Source organism: Oryctolagus cuniculus, chromosome 1 (genome assembly GCF_964237555.1).
Source record: "Oryctolagus cuniculus chromosome 1, mOryCun1.1, whole genome shotgun sequence".
Classification (NCBI taxonomy): Eukaryota; Metazoa; Chordata; class Mammalia; order Lagomorpha; family Leporidae; genus Oryctolagus; species Oryctolagus cuniculus.
Genome location: NC_091432.1, coordinates 115972090 through 115989705, shown reverse-complemented (window position 1 = coordinate 115989705; position 17616 = coordinate 115972090). Strand labels below are relative to the sequence as shown.

Here is a 17616-nt window from a genome sequence, read left to right as displayed (position 1 = left end):
GGCAGAGTGGATAGTGAGAGAGAGAGACAGAGAGAAAGGTCTTCCTTTGCCGTTCGTTCACCCTCCAATGGCCGCCGCGGCTGGTGCGCTGCGGCCGGCGCACCGCGCTGATCCGATGGCAGGAGCCAGGTACTTATCCTGGTCTCCCATGGGGTGCAGGGCCCAAGCACCTGGGCCATCCTCCACTGCACTCTCTGGCCACAGCAGAGAGCTGGCCTGGAAGAGGGGCAACCAGGACTAGAACCCAGTGCCCCGACCGGGACTAGAACCCGGTATGCTGGCGCCGCAAGGCAGAGGATTAGCCTAGTGAGCCGCGGCGCCGGCTGGAAGGTAGTCTTTCTTAAGCTTGCAGCTGCAAATCCCTGGGGCGACTCAGCTGTTTGGCAGAACTTGTAATTCTGTGCTGAATTTCAGTGACTAAAGGTTCCACCGCATCAGCACATACAGGACGCACTGCACTCCCACCTCCACAGCGTGCTGCACACCATCGTAGTGCCTGTGCTGGGTTTGTGTCTGAGATCTCATCTGTGCCAACTGAAGGTCAAGGGGCACCCCGGGGAATCTGAGTGAAGGCTCCACTGTGGTCTAAACAAAGAGGGGTAGGAGGCTGAGTCACTGCACGGCAGATATATGGTGGCGGGAGCCTGCCAGACAACAGGGCCAGATGGGTCACACCAGTCTCTTGCTCATGCAGGCTATTGGCACACCCTCGGCACAGATCCTGTTGTATGGAACTTAGAGGTCTGAATTCACTGAGGCTCTAGTTTTCAATTTACCAAAATCCATTAAATAGAACAGTGGCATGAATTACACTGAGCTGATGTTGCTTAACGTGAATTTTCTGTGTTACAGGGGTCTTTGTATTTAATTTTGTCATAATAACTTGGCTTCTTGTGCTGAGGTCAGAAAGACTTTGCATCTATTTTACTTTGGGTCTTATTCCTACATGGGGTCCCCGGAGGTCATCCTTGGCCCAGTCTCATCACACTCTACACTCTCCAGGGATGGGTAGTCTCCTTCACACCCGTGGCACTAGTGCTACAGATAATTAATCCATGACTAAAGCCCACGCTTGTCTCCTAAATGCCAGGTCCACATGGACAAACAGGTGTGACCTGCTCCGAGATCACCCGTGACACAGCCAGGGCTGACAGCCTTCTCTGACAACTTCTGCTGAATTCCACACTCCTGCTCATGACACACCATCGACGGTCCCTCGAATCAGAAGCCCACCTTCCCTGGCTTCACTTAACTACATACTGACCATATCCTACCCTTCCAAGATCAGCGGCAGTCCCTCCACCCAGTCTCCTCCACTGTCGCTAGATCGCTGCAGTGCGGAGCCACCGATGTCCCTGCTCCAGTCTTTTCTTATCCAATCCATTCCCCATATGGCCAGCAGAGTGACTTTGTATTTTAAAGCAAATCTGTCACTCCTGGCTTCCTTAGGTTCCTGTGCCCACCACATCTGGGCAGCTGCCATGCCTTCCTCCACCCAAGCCTACTCCTACAATCTCACAGCACACTGTATCCAAAAAAAGGGGCTGAAGCAAGCAGAAGAGCTGTTCTTAGTGGTCCCATCTGCTTCCTCCTCAAAATGGTTCAGGAAGGTCCTGGGCAGGAGACAGCATGGACTTGCATTTCAAAGAGCAAGCTGTGGGGCCGGTGCTGTGGCGTAGCAGGTAAAGCCTCCACCTGCAGCACTGGCATCCCATATGGGCACAGGTTTGAGTCCTGGCTGCACCATTTCTGATCCAGCTCTCTGCTATGGCCTGGGAAAGCTTGGGCCCCTGCACCCATGTGGGAGACCTGGAATAATCTCCTGGCTCCTGGCTTTAGATGGGCACAGCTCCAGCCACTGATGCCATTTAGGGAGTGAACCAGCAGAAGAGGACCTTTCTCTCTGACTCTCCCTCTCACTATCTTTAACTCTACCTCTCAAATAAATAAATAAAATCTTTTTTTTTTTTTTTTAAAGAACAAGCTGTGTTTTCCTACCTTACGCCTTTGTTTCCTCTCTCCCTAGCCCAGCATCTTTCTATGAAAGTTATGGAGAGACAGGCACTGTGGTGTAACAGGTTAAGCCACCACCTGCAGTACCAGCATCCCATATGGGCACTGGTTCAAGCCCCAGCTGCTCCACTTCTGATCCAGCTCCCTGCTAATGTGCCTGAGAAAGCAGCAGAGGATGGCACAAGTGCTTGAGCCCCTGCACCCATGTGGGAGACCTGAAAGAAGCTTTTGGCTCCTGGCTTCAGCCTGGGCCAGCGCTGGCTGTTGCAGCCATTAGGGGAATGAACCTGTGGATAACAGAAGATCCTCTCTCTCGCTCGGCTCTCCCTGTCTCTGTGACTCTGCCTTTCAAATAAAAAAAATCTTAGGGGAAAAAAAGAATGTTATGGAGACTGCTGTGTATAATATTAGGGCAATTATCAACTGTCTACATGAGACGCAGCCCTATAATGTACTCCTTGATTTGTCTCCCTGTCATCCCAAAGTGCAGGCTCCATGAGTGCACGGTCCTCGTGCCTGGCAGGGAGGACACCACGGTCTCTCACAATAGAACAGCTGAGCTGACTCCTGAAATGCTCTGTGGCATTTCTATGTTAGCATTTATCCAACCGTGTGGGAACTGTGCATGTGCTGTCTGTCTCATCCATTTGAGTTCGAAGGGCATACATATAGCCTGAAGCGTTTTCTTCTGAAGCCCTAGCATATGCTAAATGTTGAAGAAAACAGAGAAAAAGAAGCAAAGAGAAAAGAAAAGACAGAATGACCAATCCAGACAGAGAATATCAGAAGACCAGAGGACAGAGAAAAAAAAAAAAAACAAAGAGTAGGGATACTCGTATGTTTTGAGAGATGGGGGATGAAGCACCAGGCAGAAAGAGGAAGGTGGGGTGGGGGGCAGGGTCGGAGGAGAGCTTAGAGTCCCTTACACACAGCTGATAACCAGCAGCAGCTTGGACACGCTCTGCAGGTGGAAGCCATTGGGAGTGTCCTCGGGGATATGCCGAGTCTGCGTGGAACCTGCGTGAGAACAAAGAGGCTGTCACCAGCATAACCCACAAGTTCCCCAGCTGCCAACATGAACGGCAGGAAATGACAGAGAACTGGCCATGGTGCTGCCATGGCAACCACATGATAGGCATCTCCGCCCCCCATCCACACGATAAGCTTCTCAAGGGCAAGGTCATGGCTTGGGTTGGGCGATCCCTGAACAAATGAGACAATCAACAGATCTAAGCAGCTAGCACATACAGGTGTGGGAAGCAACACGGGGCCAGGACTATAACCAGCACAGCTTCCAGCTCTGGCTGCAACCGTAATCAGCTACCTGTGAGCTCTGGTTGAGGGGGTGGAAGAGGAACACGGAAGACTGGTTCTCTCGTCCTCTTCTGCCTCCTCCCCTCTCCCCGTCAGCTCCCCACAGGGATGTGTAGAGCACAGTTTAAAAACCAATGCACACAGTGGTCTAAAGCCCAAGGTTTCCAGGCTTGAGCAAGAACCCAAGTGTGTGAACGACTGGCTGGGAAGAGGAAGACACATAACGGGAGAGGGCAGACCCCTGCACCCATGGGGGTCAAGTGAGGGGTGCCCTGGACTCCCTGATCTTTGTGTTATGTCCTCTCGGCAAACAGCCCCAACCCCCGCCACCCATCCCCGCCTGGCACACACCTGCCACGTGCTTGATCCTGTGGCCCACATCTTCATCAGTGGGCGTGGTGACGGGGCTCATCACCTCTTCCAGGTGAGGCACCCGCAGGTGGGCGTGGGGACGCTTCCTCCTCCGCACTGTCGGCGGCTTGCTGGCTTTCTCTTTGGGAGACTGTCTGTGCATCTCAGCCAGGTAGGTGCTCTCCGTTTTGGTCAGTTCGCTCTCTGCCAAGGACCACAGGGCTACATCAGAAGCCATCCTCCCATTCCTTCAACCCAAAGGACTGTCTTCTAGAAGAAACTCTTTAGGGGAGCCTTGTTCCCATACAGTACCCTGGGAAGTTGGGCAGGGGGGCAGAGGACACTCAGGGATGCTCAGGAGCTTCAGGGAGTACTTCTGGGACCTAGCCCCACCGAAACCCCCTCCTCTGGGATGTTTAACACTGGGCAAGGCTCCATGGTCCCAACATCTGCATCCCTGTGCATACAAGTGGACGTATCATTCACTTCCTAAGTAGATGCATTAAGAGACTATTTGCCAAGCCTTCTCAGAACAGAGTTAGCACCAGTATTGCAAGAGCTGTGGCTCATTTTGTTTGGGAGGAAGGTATCACACAGGTGGCTTAATGGTCTCATAAAAATTACAGGTAAAAATGGTCTCATAAAAATTACATGTCCACAAAAATGCCAAATTTGATCTCCATTTTTGGAGTAGATTTAGGGATCCCATAAAACCCCTTCACTGTGTCAATCTGAACCCTGATTCTCTGTCTCCCTTCCCCCAAGCGGTGGCAGCTACACAGCTCAGCAGCAACGACCGTGGCACCTACCTAAATGGCGAAAGTAGTCCTCCAGCCCACTCCAGAAGTTCTTCTCGATGAAGGTTTTCACCAAGCCCCAGGGCTGTTTTCGGTAGCGCAGCTCTGTGGAGACCCTGAAGAGCAAGCCAGAAATAAGATCGGTCACTCCTGGGTGGGCTCTCCTCTGCTGGCAAAAGGGAAGTTCAGGTTCAAGGCCAAAGGAGCTTCACACGGTACCATCCTTTCCAAAACGTTATCTGCTCTCCCTGATCACACTCCTGAGGATGGTGGAGCTATCGGGTTTATCCCCACCTTACAGATGACAAAACTGAGGTTTAGCTATTTAAAGAAAACAAAAGCTGCTGACTCCAAGCACAGAATTCTTTCATGACCTCATACCGCACCTCCCAGTGGGTGGACGTCCAGTCAGGCAAGGGAAGGCCCAGACTGGGGTTCAAGCCCTCTACTTCCAAGACAGGCTCTGGGGTTTCATCACTCCCCACAAAGAGTAACTTCAGCCACCTGCGCTGGCTCCTGCCACTGCCCTGCCCTCAAGACCTGGTCAGCTCTGCTCCAGGTACTGTCTCCTCCCAATCACTGCTCACCCCACTGCCCCTCTTTCCTGCGGTATCGGCTCCATCCCTTCCCTTCCCTTCTCTTCCCTTCCTCCACCCTGGCCTCCTCCTTGGGTGCACGTGCACCTGCCAATACTCTCCTTGTTTATGCTCTGCAGGTTAAGGCTGTCTGCCCAGCCTCTCCTCCATCCACCAGAATGCTACCTGTACCCATGGCCTGCTGGTAGAAGGCCTTCACTTGCACCCCTCCCCTCCCCTGTGACCCAGCTGTTTACTGGATTGAGGGGAGACACTGCCCCGTAAAGGTCTATCAGAGGTCAATCAGCAGCTACCTCTGAGACTGCACAGAAGACACACAACTTCAACAGTCTGTGTGGAACCTGGGATTAGGAAACCTGGACACTGGGGGAAAGGACAGTAGGAACAGGCGAGAGAGCAGAGGAGGAAGGGAAATAAAAGGAAGGAGGAAGAGAAGGCAGGTGGAGGAGCACAGAAAGCAGCACAGAACCCCCACCCACTCCCCAAGAAAAACTAACAAGGAGATGAGAAAGACGCAGGCTGGACCGAGGGGCTGGCATTAGATACTCCCGAGTCCCAAGAGACCTCTGCGTAACCTTTGGCTAAGCTTCTAATTCTATCTGAACTGCAGGAACGAATTTCTGCCCCTTATAACCAAAATAACTTGCTCTAAGATACAGGTATGTTGCAATGGAGTACATCTTGTCTTTTCAGTTAGGCTAGAAGCTCTTCAAATGTCAGTCTAGATTTCTTCACTTTTATTTCTTTTAAATATTTTTTAAAAATTTGTTTTATTTAAAAGGCAGAGTTACAGAGAAAAAGGGAGAAAGAGACGAGACAGAGAGAGCAAGAGATCTTCCATTCATGGTTTATTCTCCAAATGGCTGCAGTGGCCTGGACTGGGCCAGAACAAAGCCAGAAGCCTGGAACTCCATTCAGTTCTCCCATGTGTGTGCAGGGGCCCAAGCAATGGTGCCATCTCTGGATGCTTTCCCAGGCCCATTAGCAGAGAGCTGGATTGGAAGCGGAATAGCCAGGACTCGAACCAGTGCCCACATGGGATGCCTGTGTCGCAGGTGGTGGCTCTACTGCTACACTGCAACACCAGCCCCTGTCTTCCTTTCAATGCACACCACAGTGCACAGAACTAATTATTCATTCTGTCCTCATCTTCTAGACTGTGACAAGGGCAGGTCCTGCCGCTGCATGCTGAGAACCAGGTGGAGAATGGAATGGGACTCCTGTCCTCCAGGAGCTTGCTGGCTAACAGGGGAGATGAACAGGAAGTCACAACGCACAGCAGAGAGAACGCAGGACTGCAGTTGGCCCTCCGTACCTGATGAATTCAATCCTTACTCATTACTCAATAAGAAAGTTGTGTCTGCACTGAACATGTACAGACATGATTTTCTTGTCATTATTCCCTAAACAATACAAGATAAAAAGTATATATGCGGGGGCCGGTGCTGTGGCGTAGCGGGTAAAGCCGCCACCTACAGTGCCGGCATCTCATATGGGCGCTGGTTCGAGACTCGGCTGCTCCACTTCTGATCCAGATCTCTGCTATGGCCTGGGAAAGCAGCAGAAGATGACCCAAGTCCTTGGGCCCCTGCACCCACGTGGGAGAACCGGGGGAAGCTCCCGGCTCCTGGCTTTGGATCGACACAGCTCCAGCGGTTGCGGCCAGTTGGGGAGTGAACCAGCGGATGGAAGACCTCTCTCTTTCTGGGTAACTCTGACTTTCAAATAAATAAATAAAAGAAATATATATGCAGCAGGCACTGCATCACAGCAGACTAAGCCACTGCTTGGGATGCCTGCAACCTATACTGGCATGCCTGGGTTCCAGCCCTCACTCCTGTGCTTCTGATCCAGCTTCCTTTTTACATATGCCGGGAGGCAGATGATGGCCCAAGTATTTGGGTTTCTGTCACCCATGTGGGATACACAGATGGAGGTCCTGGTCCTGGCTTTGGCCTGGCCTAGCTCTGGCTACTGTGGGCATTTGAGGAATGAGCCAGTGGGTGAGAGATCCCAGTATGTCTCTCTGTGGCTCTCTCCCTCCTTCTGTCACTTTGTGTTTCAAATAAAATTGAACCTTTATTTTAAAAAAAGGAACTATTTACATTGTATTAGGTATTATAAGTAATCTAGAGATGGTTTAAAGTTTATGGGAGGGGCTGGTGCTGTGGGTTAAGGCCCCAGCCTGCAGTGCCGGCATCCTACATGGGCACCGGTTCAGGTCCTGGCTGCTCCATTTCCAATCCAGCTCTCTTCTGCTAGGGCCTGGGAAAGCAGTAGAAGACGACCCAACTCCTTGGGCCCCTGCACCCACGTGGAAGATCTGGAAGAAGCTCCTGGCTCCTGATCAGCTCAGCTCTGGCCGTTGTGGTCATTTGGGGAGTGAACCAGCAAAATGGAAGAGTTCTCTCTCTCTCTCTCTCTGGCTCTGGCTCTGTCTCTCTCTGTGATTCTTTCAAATAGATTAAAAATAAATCTAAATAAATAAAGTTTACGGGAGAATGTGTGTGGGTCAAATGCAAACAGTGCATAAATAAGCAATTTGAGCAATGGTAGGTTTTGGTATGCACAGGGATCCTGGATCAGCCCCTCATGTATACAAACACATGACTACTTATGAGGGATGTGACTCGGCAAAGTTAATTAGCTTACATGAACCTCCGTTTTCTCTTCTGAAAAAATGAGGATAAACCCATCTCCCGGGAGCATTGCAAACATTCCAGAGATGCAGGTGAGGCACCTACACAGACTTTATAAGTCAGACAGTCCATAAACGTCTCCCTGAGAAGGCGGACAGAGTGGTAACAGGTGCACATGGAAGAGACAGTGATCAGCTCCATCAGGACAGGGAGGTGGCAGAATACAGAATGCGTCAGCAAGCAAAGGCACCCAACCAGCTCCCTGCTAAAGCACCTGGGAAAGCAGAAGATGCCAAGTGCGTGGGCCCCTGCACCCACACGGGAGACCAGCAAGAAGCTCCTGGCTTCGGATCAGTTCAGCCCCGGCCATTGTGGTCATGTGGGGAGTAAACCAGCAGATGGATGAATTCTTTCCCTGTCTCTCCCTCTCTCTATCTGTAACTCTGCCTCTCAAATAAACAAATCTTTAAAAGAAAAAAAAAGTTAAAAAATAAAAGAGCAAAGGGGTGCTCCCCTCCATAAGGACCCCGATCCATCCCCTCAGGCCCCCCATGCTCTGTACCGAAGCCGGCTCTTGTTGCGAGCCACACGGGTGAGTGTGTAGCGGTTGATGGTGTAGAAGTAGTCGTGGTACGGTACATCATGGGTGAGGACTTCGGCGTCGATCACGTAACATTCGCTCTCCTGGCTCGCCTTGTACATGGTCTGTGCAGGGGAAGAATGAAGCTGAAGCCATGCCCAGTGGAAGTCCTCCAGCTCCCCATCCCACCCCATGACTTCTGGCTTCTGGACAAAGACCCAGCAGGACCACTGCAAACGGTAGCATCTCAGCAAGCAAGACGCTAGTCTCTGCTCTACACACCTGCACTGGAAACGCCTTCCTGACCTCTGTCCTCCAGTGCACACGAGTCTCCCCCAGCTCACCTGGGTCTCCCTGACCGTGGCAGTTTTGGGAGCCAGAGGGTTGGTAAGGGTGATGGTGTAAAGAATCACGCGACTCTGGTTTCCATTCTCTTCCTTCTTCCACGGATGGAAGATGATGTCTGCGGGCAGAGACGCACCCCAGAATGAGGGCAGGAAAGCGGCATCCCCAGCCCACATCTCAGTTTCCCCTCCAAGTGAACGTCCCTTCCCTGGGCTGGCCACATGGAAGCCAATGGGAGCCCGAGGACCAGGGGAGGAGGAGGCCTGGGAGGAGCGGGAGTTGAAGCAGAAAGAGGCTCATTGTAGCATGGCCAAAATTCTACAGACGGCTCCAGAATGCTGATTGTTCCTGGGCTGGGGCAGGAGGTCTCGGGGCCACCTACGGGGGTGCTGGCAACACTGGAGTTACTGTGGCAAGGGCCTAGGATTCCTTGGGAACAAGTTCTCTCCCCTAAGGCCTGACCTTCTTTGCACTCACCATGCCCTCTCCCAGCACAGGGGCTCCATGATGCCCCAGTGCTTTCCTCAATGCCCTTTCCCATAGCAGTGCTGCAGCCCCTCCCATGGGAATGGCAGTGTGGAGGGGACAGATGGCAGCACAGAGTGTCTAAGCGTGAACCCCGAGCACCCTGGGTTTGAATCCTAGCTCTGTCCCTTCGAGGGTGTATGACGGTGATCAAGTAGTGAGAGCTCAAGCTTCCTCATCAGCCCTGGGGAATCACACAGCCTGCATACAAGGCAGCTGGACACACTGAATGAGATCACAGACCCTGCTTGGCATGGAGTCGGTGCCTCCCTGTGAGTGGGCGTTGCTGTCTTTCATTAGGCACCAAGCCCTGAGAGAGTGGAGGCCAGGCAGGTGCCAGTTTGGTGCACAGCGGGGCAAGCGTGACACTGCACCGCTGGGGGACACACAAGACAGGCAGGACCCCAAGGGGGCTCCGGCACCTACCATGGCAAGAAGATGGGTGCCTGGGCCAGCAGGTGGCTTGGGAAAAAAAGGACCCATGGGACGGGGCAGGAAGGGAAACGGAAGGGAGCAAACCGGGGATCAGAGAGGGCAGGGCGGGGAGTCACTCCCACAGAACAGACCGGAAAAGCGTCTCTGCTCCATGAAGTCCCGCAGGAAGGGCGAGGTGGTGAAGAGGAGGTCATAGAGCTTGTCCACGCTGAAGTTGAAGACTTCGTTCACGTACTGCCGGCCACTCAGGTCCTCATAGAAGGCCTGGACCTCACCTGCACGGAGGACAGGGAATTAGACAGTGACAGCAGAGGGAGGAGTTCCGGGGACGCCCCTTGGACTGGTGTCTCATGGTCATGGGCATGGTGCCAGGAGACGGGGAGGCTGTGCAGCAGGGTAGCCGGCTCACGGCCTCCACTGTTCATCTTTGCTTCCGTCTCCATCCTTCCCTGCGGTGCAAGCGTCCACCCTAGTTAGCACCATGTCCTCTCATCCTATACAGAGCATTGGGAAGCGGGCACTGTTTGCTGTTATGCTTTCAAATGCTCCTAATTTAGTTGCTCTTAGACCAACATTCAAGCAACTGAGGACTTCCAAAGGATGAGTCATGGAGACTCTTTAGGGTACTACACTCGACACAAGTGACATTGGAACCCAAGGCACAGGTACGTTCAAGGGCCACTGTTTACAAAAGAGCTTCTGAGGCTGGTCCATGGTCCCCTACTGCACCAGGCCTGCTCTCCCTTCCCAAGGCAGCTTATTTCATCTGCGACTTCAGTCCCCACCCCTTCTTTTAGAAGCTTATGATTACAGCTTTATTACAGCACAAGAAGAGAAATCAGGATGAGTCAAAGGAAGAGGCACACAGAGCAAGGTGCGGCGGGTGGAGGGAGGGGTGCGGAGGGGTTCCCAGATAAAGCTGCCTGCTTTCTCAGGGATGCTGCACCTACTCGGAACATGATTTTGTGACCCTGTGCAGACCACTGCCAATCAGGCGACGGCATGCACTTGCAATGTTTTGCATTTTCTATCTGCTACAGAAGGGTGTGTCTAAGGGTACAGATGAGTTGGTAAAGCCTTAGTATTTCCCCCCCAGCCCCTGGCATCTCATGGTCCCTAATTACTGCATCTGCATGGGCCAGGGAGGCTGACATTTGTGGCATCATTAGATCCTGAGAAGGCCAAGGAAGAAATCAGGAGCAGCTGCCACAGTTAGTGCCTGGGCCTGGGCATTAAATAGTCACGGTGGGAGGGACAGTCACATCTCAGAGTATGCGTACAGCACCACTAGAATTGGGCAGCACACTGCCCATGCAGTCATTCACCCTGGATCCTGGACAGGGGTGGTCAAAACAACTGAAGGTTAGAAAGCCATCAGAGGTGACCCCTGGGACTGTCCACAGATGAGCCAGAAAGCACTCTGCATCCACTCACGAGTGAGAACCCACCATCATTTCAGTGCAGGAAAATTAACAACCAATTTCAGGAATATTGAGACTGTGGCTTCTCTCCAGGCCGTGTACAGAGCAGCATATTTCTGAGGGTGGTCCTAGCAGCTGACCCCATGTAGGAATGCAGTAAGAAGCTATCCTCTGCTGGTGCTGTGGCATAGGAGGTAAAGCCACCGCCTGCAGTGCCCGATTCCCAAACAGGTGCCAGTTCGAGACCCGGCAGCACCACTTCTGATCCAGCTCTCTTCTGTGGCCTGGGAAAGCAGTAGAAGATGGCCCAAGCACTTGGGCCCCTGCACCTATGTGGGAGACCTGGAGGAAGCTCCTGGCACAGCTCCAGCCATTGCAGCCATTTGGAGAGTGAACCAGTGGACAGAAGACCCCTCTCTCTGTCTCTTCCTCTGTCTGTAACTCTGCCTCTCAAATAAATAAATAAATAAATCTTAAAAAAAGAAAGAAAGAAAGAAAATGGAAGTAAAAGGTATATTTGTTTCAGTGCAAAAAATGTTAAAGTCAATTCAGTTTTTTTTTAACACACATTTTCCATGACCTTTTTGAAGTTCCCTATAAATGCACCATGTTTAAAAAAAAAATGATTTATTTATTTATTTAAAAGAGAGAGAGAGAGGGAAGAAGAGAGGGAGAGAGAGAGAGAGAATCAGCCTGGGCTGAAACCAGGAGCCAAAACCAGGAGCACAGTCTCCCACGTGGGTGCAGGGGCCCAAGCACTTGGGTCAGGTCATATTCTGCTACTTTTCCCAGGCCATTAGTAAGGAAGTGGATTGAAGTGGAGCAGCCAGGACACGAACCAGTGTCCATATGAACACTGGCATCGCAGGCAATGGCTTTACCCACTACACCACAACGCTGGCCCTGAAATGCACCATTTATTCCAAAAGCTCTTTTAGCCACCCTCCCACCAGGAACCTAGAGACTAACTCCAGTCCCCACAGAGCCACCTGAGCCATTTTCAAACACTCACCTTCATCATGAGTGTCAGAAGAGTCGCTGAGCTCGGTGGGGATGTCTTCATTGTCGTTGAAGTCCAGTGACGGGGAGTTCACAGGTGCAATGATCTCCATCTTATCCCCTATGATGTTGTCAATGGCGAGCTCCTTCTCCAGGGACCCGTCGCCCTCCAGCACCTCCTCCTCCAAGGGCAGGCCATCAAACTGCGGTGAAGACAGAGCAGTCACCCACCAGGAGCAAAGTGCTCAGGGCAGTTAGAGCCCTGGCCGTGGAGGGCCTCCCATTCACAGCTCAGCTGCTGGGGAACTGGGCTGGAGCCATGTTCTGGGGGCTCCCCCAGGCCTGCCTGGAAGACGGGTGAACACAGCACAAGCTGGGCTCGCTACTCGAATGCCACACCAAACCAGATGGGGACAGAGCCAGCACTGCCGGCCCTGGGCCCTTCCTGAGCCATATTCATTCTCCCAATAGCCCTGGAAGGATCAATACAATTCTTTACACCTGAACAATAACCTCAGAGGCAGAAAATGAACAGAAAATGAACACTGAAACTGAGAGTCAAATGAATGTTTTCCTTCTAACCCCAGCTGATCTGACCCTTAAACCACTGGAACGCTAAGCTTTCTTTTCTAGAAGTTCCCACTCCTTCCACCTGCCAGCACGCACCCAAGCCTCGTTCATCAAAATTCTTTCTCCTATCAAAATTCCCAAGAACAAAGTTCCTGTTACACTTCGCTATGGTGTCCACAATGTCTAGCACAGCGGGAAACCAAACCACAGTGTGTACACTGGGACTCCATTGATAAATATTAATCAAATGAGTGAACAATGAACAGTTGTACAGTTCTATCTCTACGCATGACTTCAACTTCAGATAAAGACAGTGCAAAAACAAAAATGACCTGCAATAGTTCTCCACGGGAAAGGACTGATCCAGGGCACTCCACCAAGAACAAAACGAACACATGCACTGGGAATGGTTTCCATCTGCTCAGAAGTCAAGTCCAGATAAAACTAGAACCCAGGCTATACCATTAGAATATGAAGAGCCCATCCACTCTACAACACCACCTTAATAAACCAACCACAGCACAACCACCCTCCCCACTGCTGCTCGCCAAGGTGGATCCCTGTGGCATTAACAAAGCTACAAGACACTGGCCCATGGGTGCAAGGACCAAGGGCCGACCGCCCGTACCGAGACGGGGGCTTCGCTGCTCCCTGTGGACGTCAGAGTGCTGTTGGTGATGGACTTCTTGGGCAGCTGAGGACTTGCATCGGGCTTGGTCTCTATGCTGCTTTTGGATGAGCTGTCATTCACTTCATTCTCTTCCACGGGGATCTCTTCACAGTAGCTGAGAGAAGACAACAATGAGCCCATGTTAGCCTCAGCGGCCATGATCATCGACTGCTCCAAGAACCTCAGATCTGCCAGTCCATCCAAAGCTCTGGGCTTTTCTGCTTCTTCGCTGCGTGTGTGTCCCTCCCCTAAGCAAAAATCCACCTCCACTGCTCTCCTCAAACTTCATTCCCATCTCACCTCACCCCTCCCAGCCCCCATGTAACACTTCTGGCTTCCCTAACTACGATAGCTGTTTGTGTTAAGCTATTTTGTTCCATTGGTGCCCGGCCCATCCCAACTACTTGAAACAAATATCTGGGTTCTGAGCATAATTTCATTTCCCACACAACGGCTAAGACAGGACTCTGGGCACCAGTGCTTCCACAGTGCCCAGTATCTAAATCCTAAGTAGTAAACTTCTCTAAACCTAAAAGGAAACCTCCTTGAGAAGAAGGTGATGTCCTTCTAAGGACATTTCAGGGACACCTCTGCAGCCTCCCCAGGCTGAGGAGTCATCACCATTCCAGTCACCACTGGCACCAACATCTGGCCTATGCTCGGTGACTCTGGGTATATAACAGGCATTATAGCAATCACCAAGTGGGCACTCACGGGGTTAGCTGATACCACTATTAAATACTGATGTTTGCACCTGAGCCTAGGTCTAAGTACTACAAGTTCAATGCCTTTTCCCTGCCTTCTGTTTCTCTAAGCCTCTTACACCATAGCCCAGTCTCCAGCTGCCTTCTACACCTCACAAACGCTTTGTGTCAGTAGAGTGTGGCCCCTGTCTTCCTATCAACAGCATGTGACACAGTGGCACTCCCCTCTCCTTAAGTCCTTTTCCTTGGCTTCCAGGATATAAAGTGCCCCCTAGTGTTCCCCCTACTTCCTTGGATATTCTTCCAAGATCTCTTTTGCTGCTGCTTCCTTTTGTCAAGTGCTCTCAGGCCTAGTCCTTGAACTACATTTTATGTTCATTTGGTTAGTGGAGGGTTCAGCCAATCTCAGGGCGATCCATCGATAACTGCAGAGTGTACGGCCCTGGCCCAGACGTCCCCCTGAACTCTACACTCACCCCCCAACACCTGCTTAGGCGCTCCACATGTCAGAGAGCATATCAGACTCAACCTGCCTAAAATCAGCCTCGTGACCTTCCCCCAAATATGTGCTCTGCCCACAATGTTGTCCATCTCTATTTGGAACAACCTCATCTATGCAGAAGATAAAACCAATCCAAAAAATCCCACCTATGGTTCCTTTTTAATCCATCAGCAAATGTATCAAAATAGACTCAGGAACAGATCACTTATCACCGGTTCCGCAGCCACCCTCCTGGTCCAAACCACCATTGCCACTCATTCAAATCATCTAAATTATTTAACAGCCTCTTTGTCTCCCTCTGCTTCCACCCATGCTCCCGCCCGCCTCTTCAACGTATTTTTGCACAGAGGCCAGAGTGATCCTGTTAAAATGTTAAGTCATACCTTATCAATTATCTATTCACAATCTTCCCATCACACTCAGACTAGTCAGTCACTTGGGCCAAAAGGCTCTCAGACCCTGCCCCTTCAACCCTCCTCTGCCAGGAAAGCTCTTCCCGCAGGTACCCCCATGGCTCATTCCCTCACTTCCTTTAGGGCCCAACTTCAATGTCAGTTTCCCAGTAGAGCTTTTGCTGCCACCCCACCCTAGGTTCCCCACACAGCCCACCCCTAGCTCCTCACCCCATCGTGTTGAAGTCATCATCAGGGGGAACGTAGTCCTCATCATCACTGGTCAGGCCCAGCTCATTCCCATAGCACTGGTGAACAAAGTGCCAGAGCTCCTTGGGGCAGAGAGGCTGTGGGGGAAAAGCGGTATAACCTTGATCCTCCTTCCTTCCGGACCCCTTGTTCTGTACATGAGCCAAGCTGGCTCCCGTGGAGGGCAGAAGCCAAACCACCTCTCCCTAGCTGAACGAGAGTGGAGCAGCCACCTCTGTGATCTCAGCAGAACGCCTAGGAGTACAGACTTTCCCAAGGCCAGGAACTCGGCTCTTCCTGGACTAATCCTTCAGCAGAGGTTTGCATATCGTAACCAACTGGTCCCTTGCATGGTAACTGCCCCACCCACGTGTCTACTGATGAGGTCCAGCATGAAGAAGCATAAACTCAGGGGACTCCGAGGCTGGGGTGACCTCGGAACTTCTGATTTGGATGCTGAGCACCTACGGGTCTCCGGACCCTGTCTCCCACCCATGGCAGAAATCTCCTGTGACAGGCCTGAGGTTCTCAGAGCTTCACTCTGGGCAGCGTGGAGCCCATTCACAGAGAGGACAGGCTACTTCCAGGACTCAGGTCAGCACTACTCATGGAAGCATGCGCCACTCTCCCAAGCCTGGTGGACCATGAAAAGACTTGGGCATCTTGGAGCTGGCTAAGTAAAGAGCGAGCTCTCACGGGAAAGCACATTTGCTGGATGTCCCCCCTCCCCGCAGAACATACCTTTTCAAGGAGAGCATTCTGCCAGAGCCGGAACATCATCATGTATGTCCTATCCCGGGCTCCAAACGACGTGAAAAAGTGCTGGATTGCAGGAGAAAACGGAGGAACGTGCGTCAAGATAACACAGGAATGGAGACAGAGGCCTTTCTCCTTTAAGACACCAAATTCATCCTCTAACACCAATGGCTCCATGATATCTGTGATGGGCACAGGCACTTCAGCCACAGACGTCAGACATGGAGAGGGAGGCTCCAGGCACCTGGGACCTCTGCGATCCCCCTGCGATCAAGTCCTTCACTTTTATACCCACACTAGTCTCAGTGCTTTTCTCGCCTGTTTCAAGTTTTCACCTCCAGGGGCAGGTGCTTGTGGCACAGCAGGTTAAGCCACAGCCTGCGATGTTACCATCCCATATCACACCCCACACTGGAGCACTGTTTTGAGTCTGGCTGCTGCACTTCCAATACAGTGCCTGGCTAATGTGCCCGGGAAAGCAGTGGATGATGGTCTAAGCAGCTGGGCCCCTGTCACTCATGTGGGAAACCTGGATGGAGTTCCAGGCTCCTGGCTTCAGCTGCCTGGCCCCAGGTCTGGCTGTCGGGACCATTTGGGGAGTGAACCAGCAGATGCAAGATCTCTCTCTCTCTCTCTTTTTCACTATGCCTTTCAAATAAATAAAATAAATATTAAAAAATAAAAATTTCATCTACATAAAAATGTCTTTCACTCACATACTAGAACTGGGTCAGAGGTGAGCTATGAACTAACTCCCTCCCCCCCAAAAAGGGGAGGGGTGAGACAAATTCCCTGACTTCCTGACCCTTTTCATTCATTTAACAAATATTTAAAAATTAGCATGAGTGCTCTGGCAGTTGTGGCCAACTGGAGAGTGAATCAGTAGATGGGGACCTCTCTCTCTCTGTGTAACTCTGACTTTCAAATAAATACATCTTTTTTTTTTTAAAAAAAAAAGTCAGCATGTGTTGGACACGAGTCTACATGTTTGGGGCACAACAAGGGACAAAACAGGGAAGACCTGCTCCCCCAGTGCTTGCCTATCAGTGGGATCTGTTCTTAATATTCAGGAGACAGGCAACAGACAACCCAATCTTAGTGAACATCAGTAAGTGCTTCCAAATGCTTTTTCATTTGGAAGTATCCAAAAATGCACTGGGCATTGCACAGATGCGCTAACAACTAATAACAGGCTGCTGTAGAATCACAAAGCTGGATGGGACCAGAAACAGGAAGTCAAACCCAGGACTATCTGACCTCAACACACATGGCTTCTGCCGCTGAACTGCCCAGGTCCAAGGAAACTGTAGACGTCTTCAGCAGAAATCTAGTCCACTCAAGCCTTAACTAAATCAGTCTGCAGACTCTGGCTGAAGGTCAAAGACTGTCTGACCTGCCTTAAATTTTATCCACCGTAGTCGCCCCTGTGGATAAGGATAATCTTTTTCCTACTAGGCTCTTCCTCCTGACATGTAATCAGCTACATGCTCATCTCAAATGAAGACTACTTCCCTTTGCATAGTGCTTCACAATTAGTGTTTTCAAATATGTAATGGTATTTCAAGACTTATTTCATGTTACACATACAAAAATTCAGGCTCAGCCTCACATGCCTACATCATGGCACCTGATTTCAGGTGTTTTGGCTCCGTGTCAATGTCTGCCACTCCAGCCTCCAGCCACCCTGCCATCCCTGGAGAAGGTTCCTGGAACCCGCATCACCTGTCCCACCTCTCCCTCCCACTCTATTAGCCTCCA

At 51.3% G+C, this 17616-nt stretch overlaps 1 protein-coding gene across 20 annotated transcripts in view; it reads right to left on the bottom strand.

The window, feature by feature from the left end:
• The window catches only part of GRAMD1B (GRAM domain containing 1B), a 272813-nt gene that overhangs the window by 9728 nt on the left and 245469 nt on the right, over nt 1-17616 (bottom strand). For all 20 annotated transcript variants that reach the window (XM_070047529.1, XM_070047520.1, XM_070047531.1 and 17 more), the window contains 10 exons: nt 15844-15924; nt 15085-15200; nt 13214-13370; nt 12029-12218; nt 9727-9870; nt 8635-8753; nt 8273-8415; nt 4488-4591; nt 3679-3882; nt 2940-3030 (listed from right to left, as the gene is read on the bottom strand). In XM_070047529.1, the coding sequence (XP_069903630.1) occupies nt 2940-3030; nt 3679-3882; nt 4488-4591; nt 8273-8415; nt 8635-8753; nt 9727-9870; nt 12029-12218; nt 13214-13370; nt 15085-15200; nt 15844-15924 (1349 nt within the window). The remainder of the gene's footprint in view (nt 1-2939; nt 3031-3678; nt 3883-4487; nt 4592-8272; nt 8416-8634; nt 8754-9726; nt 9871-12028; nt 12219-13213; nt 13371-15084; nt 15201-15843; nt 15925-17616) is intronic.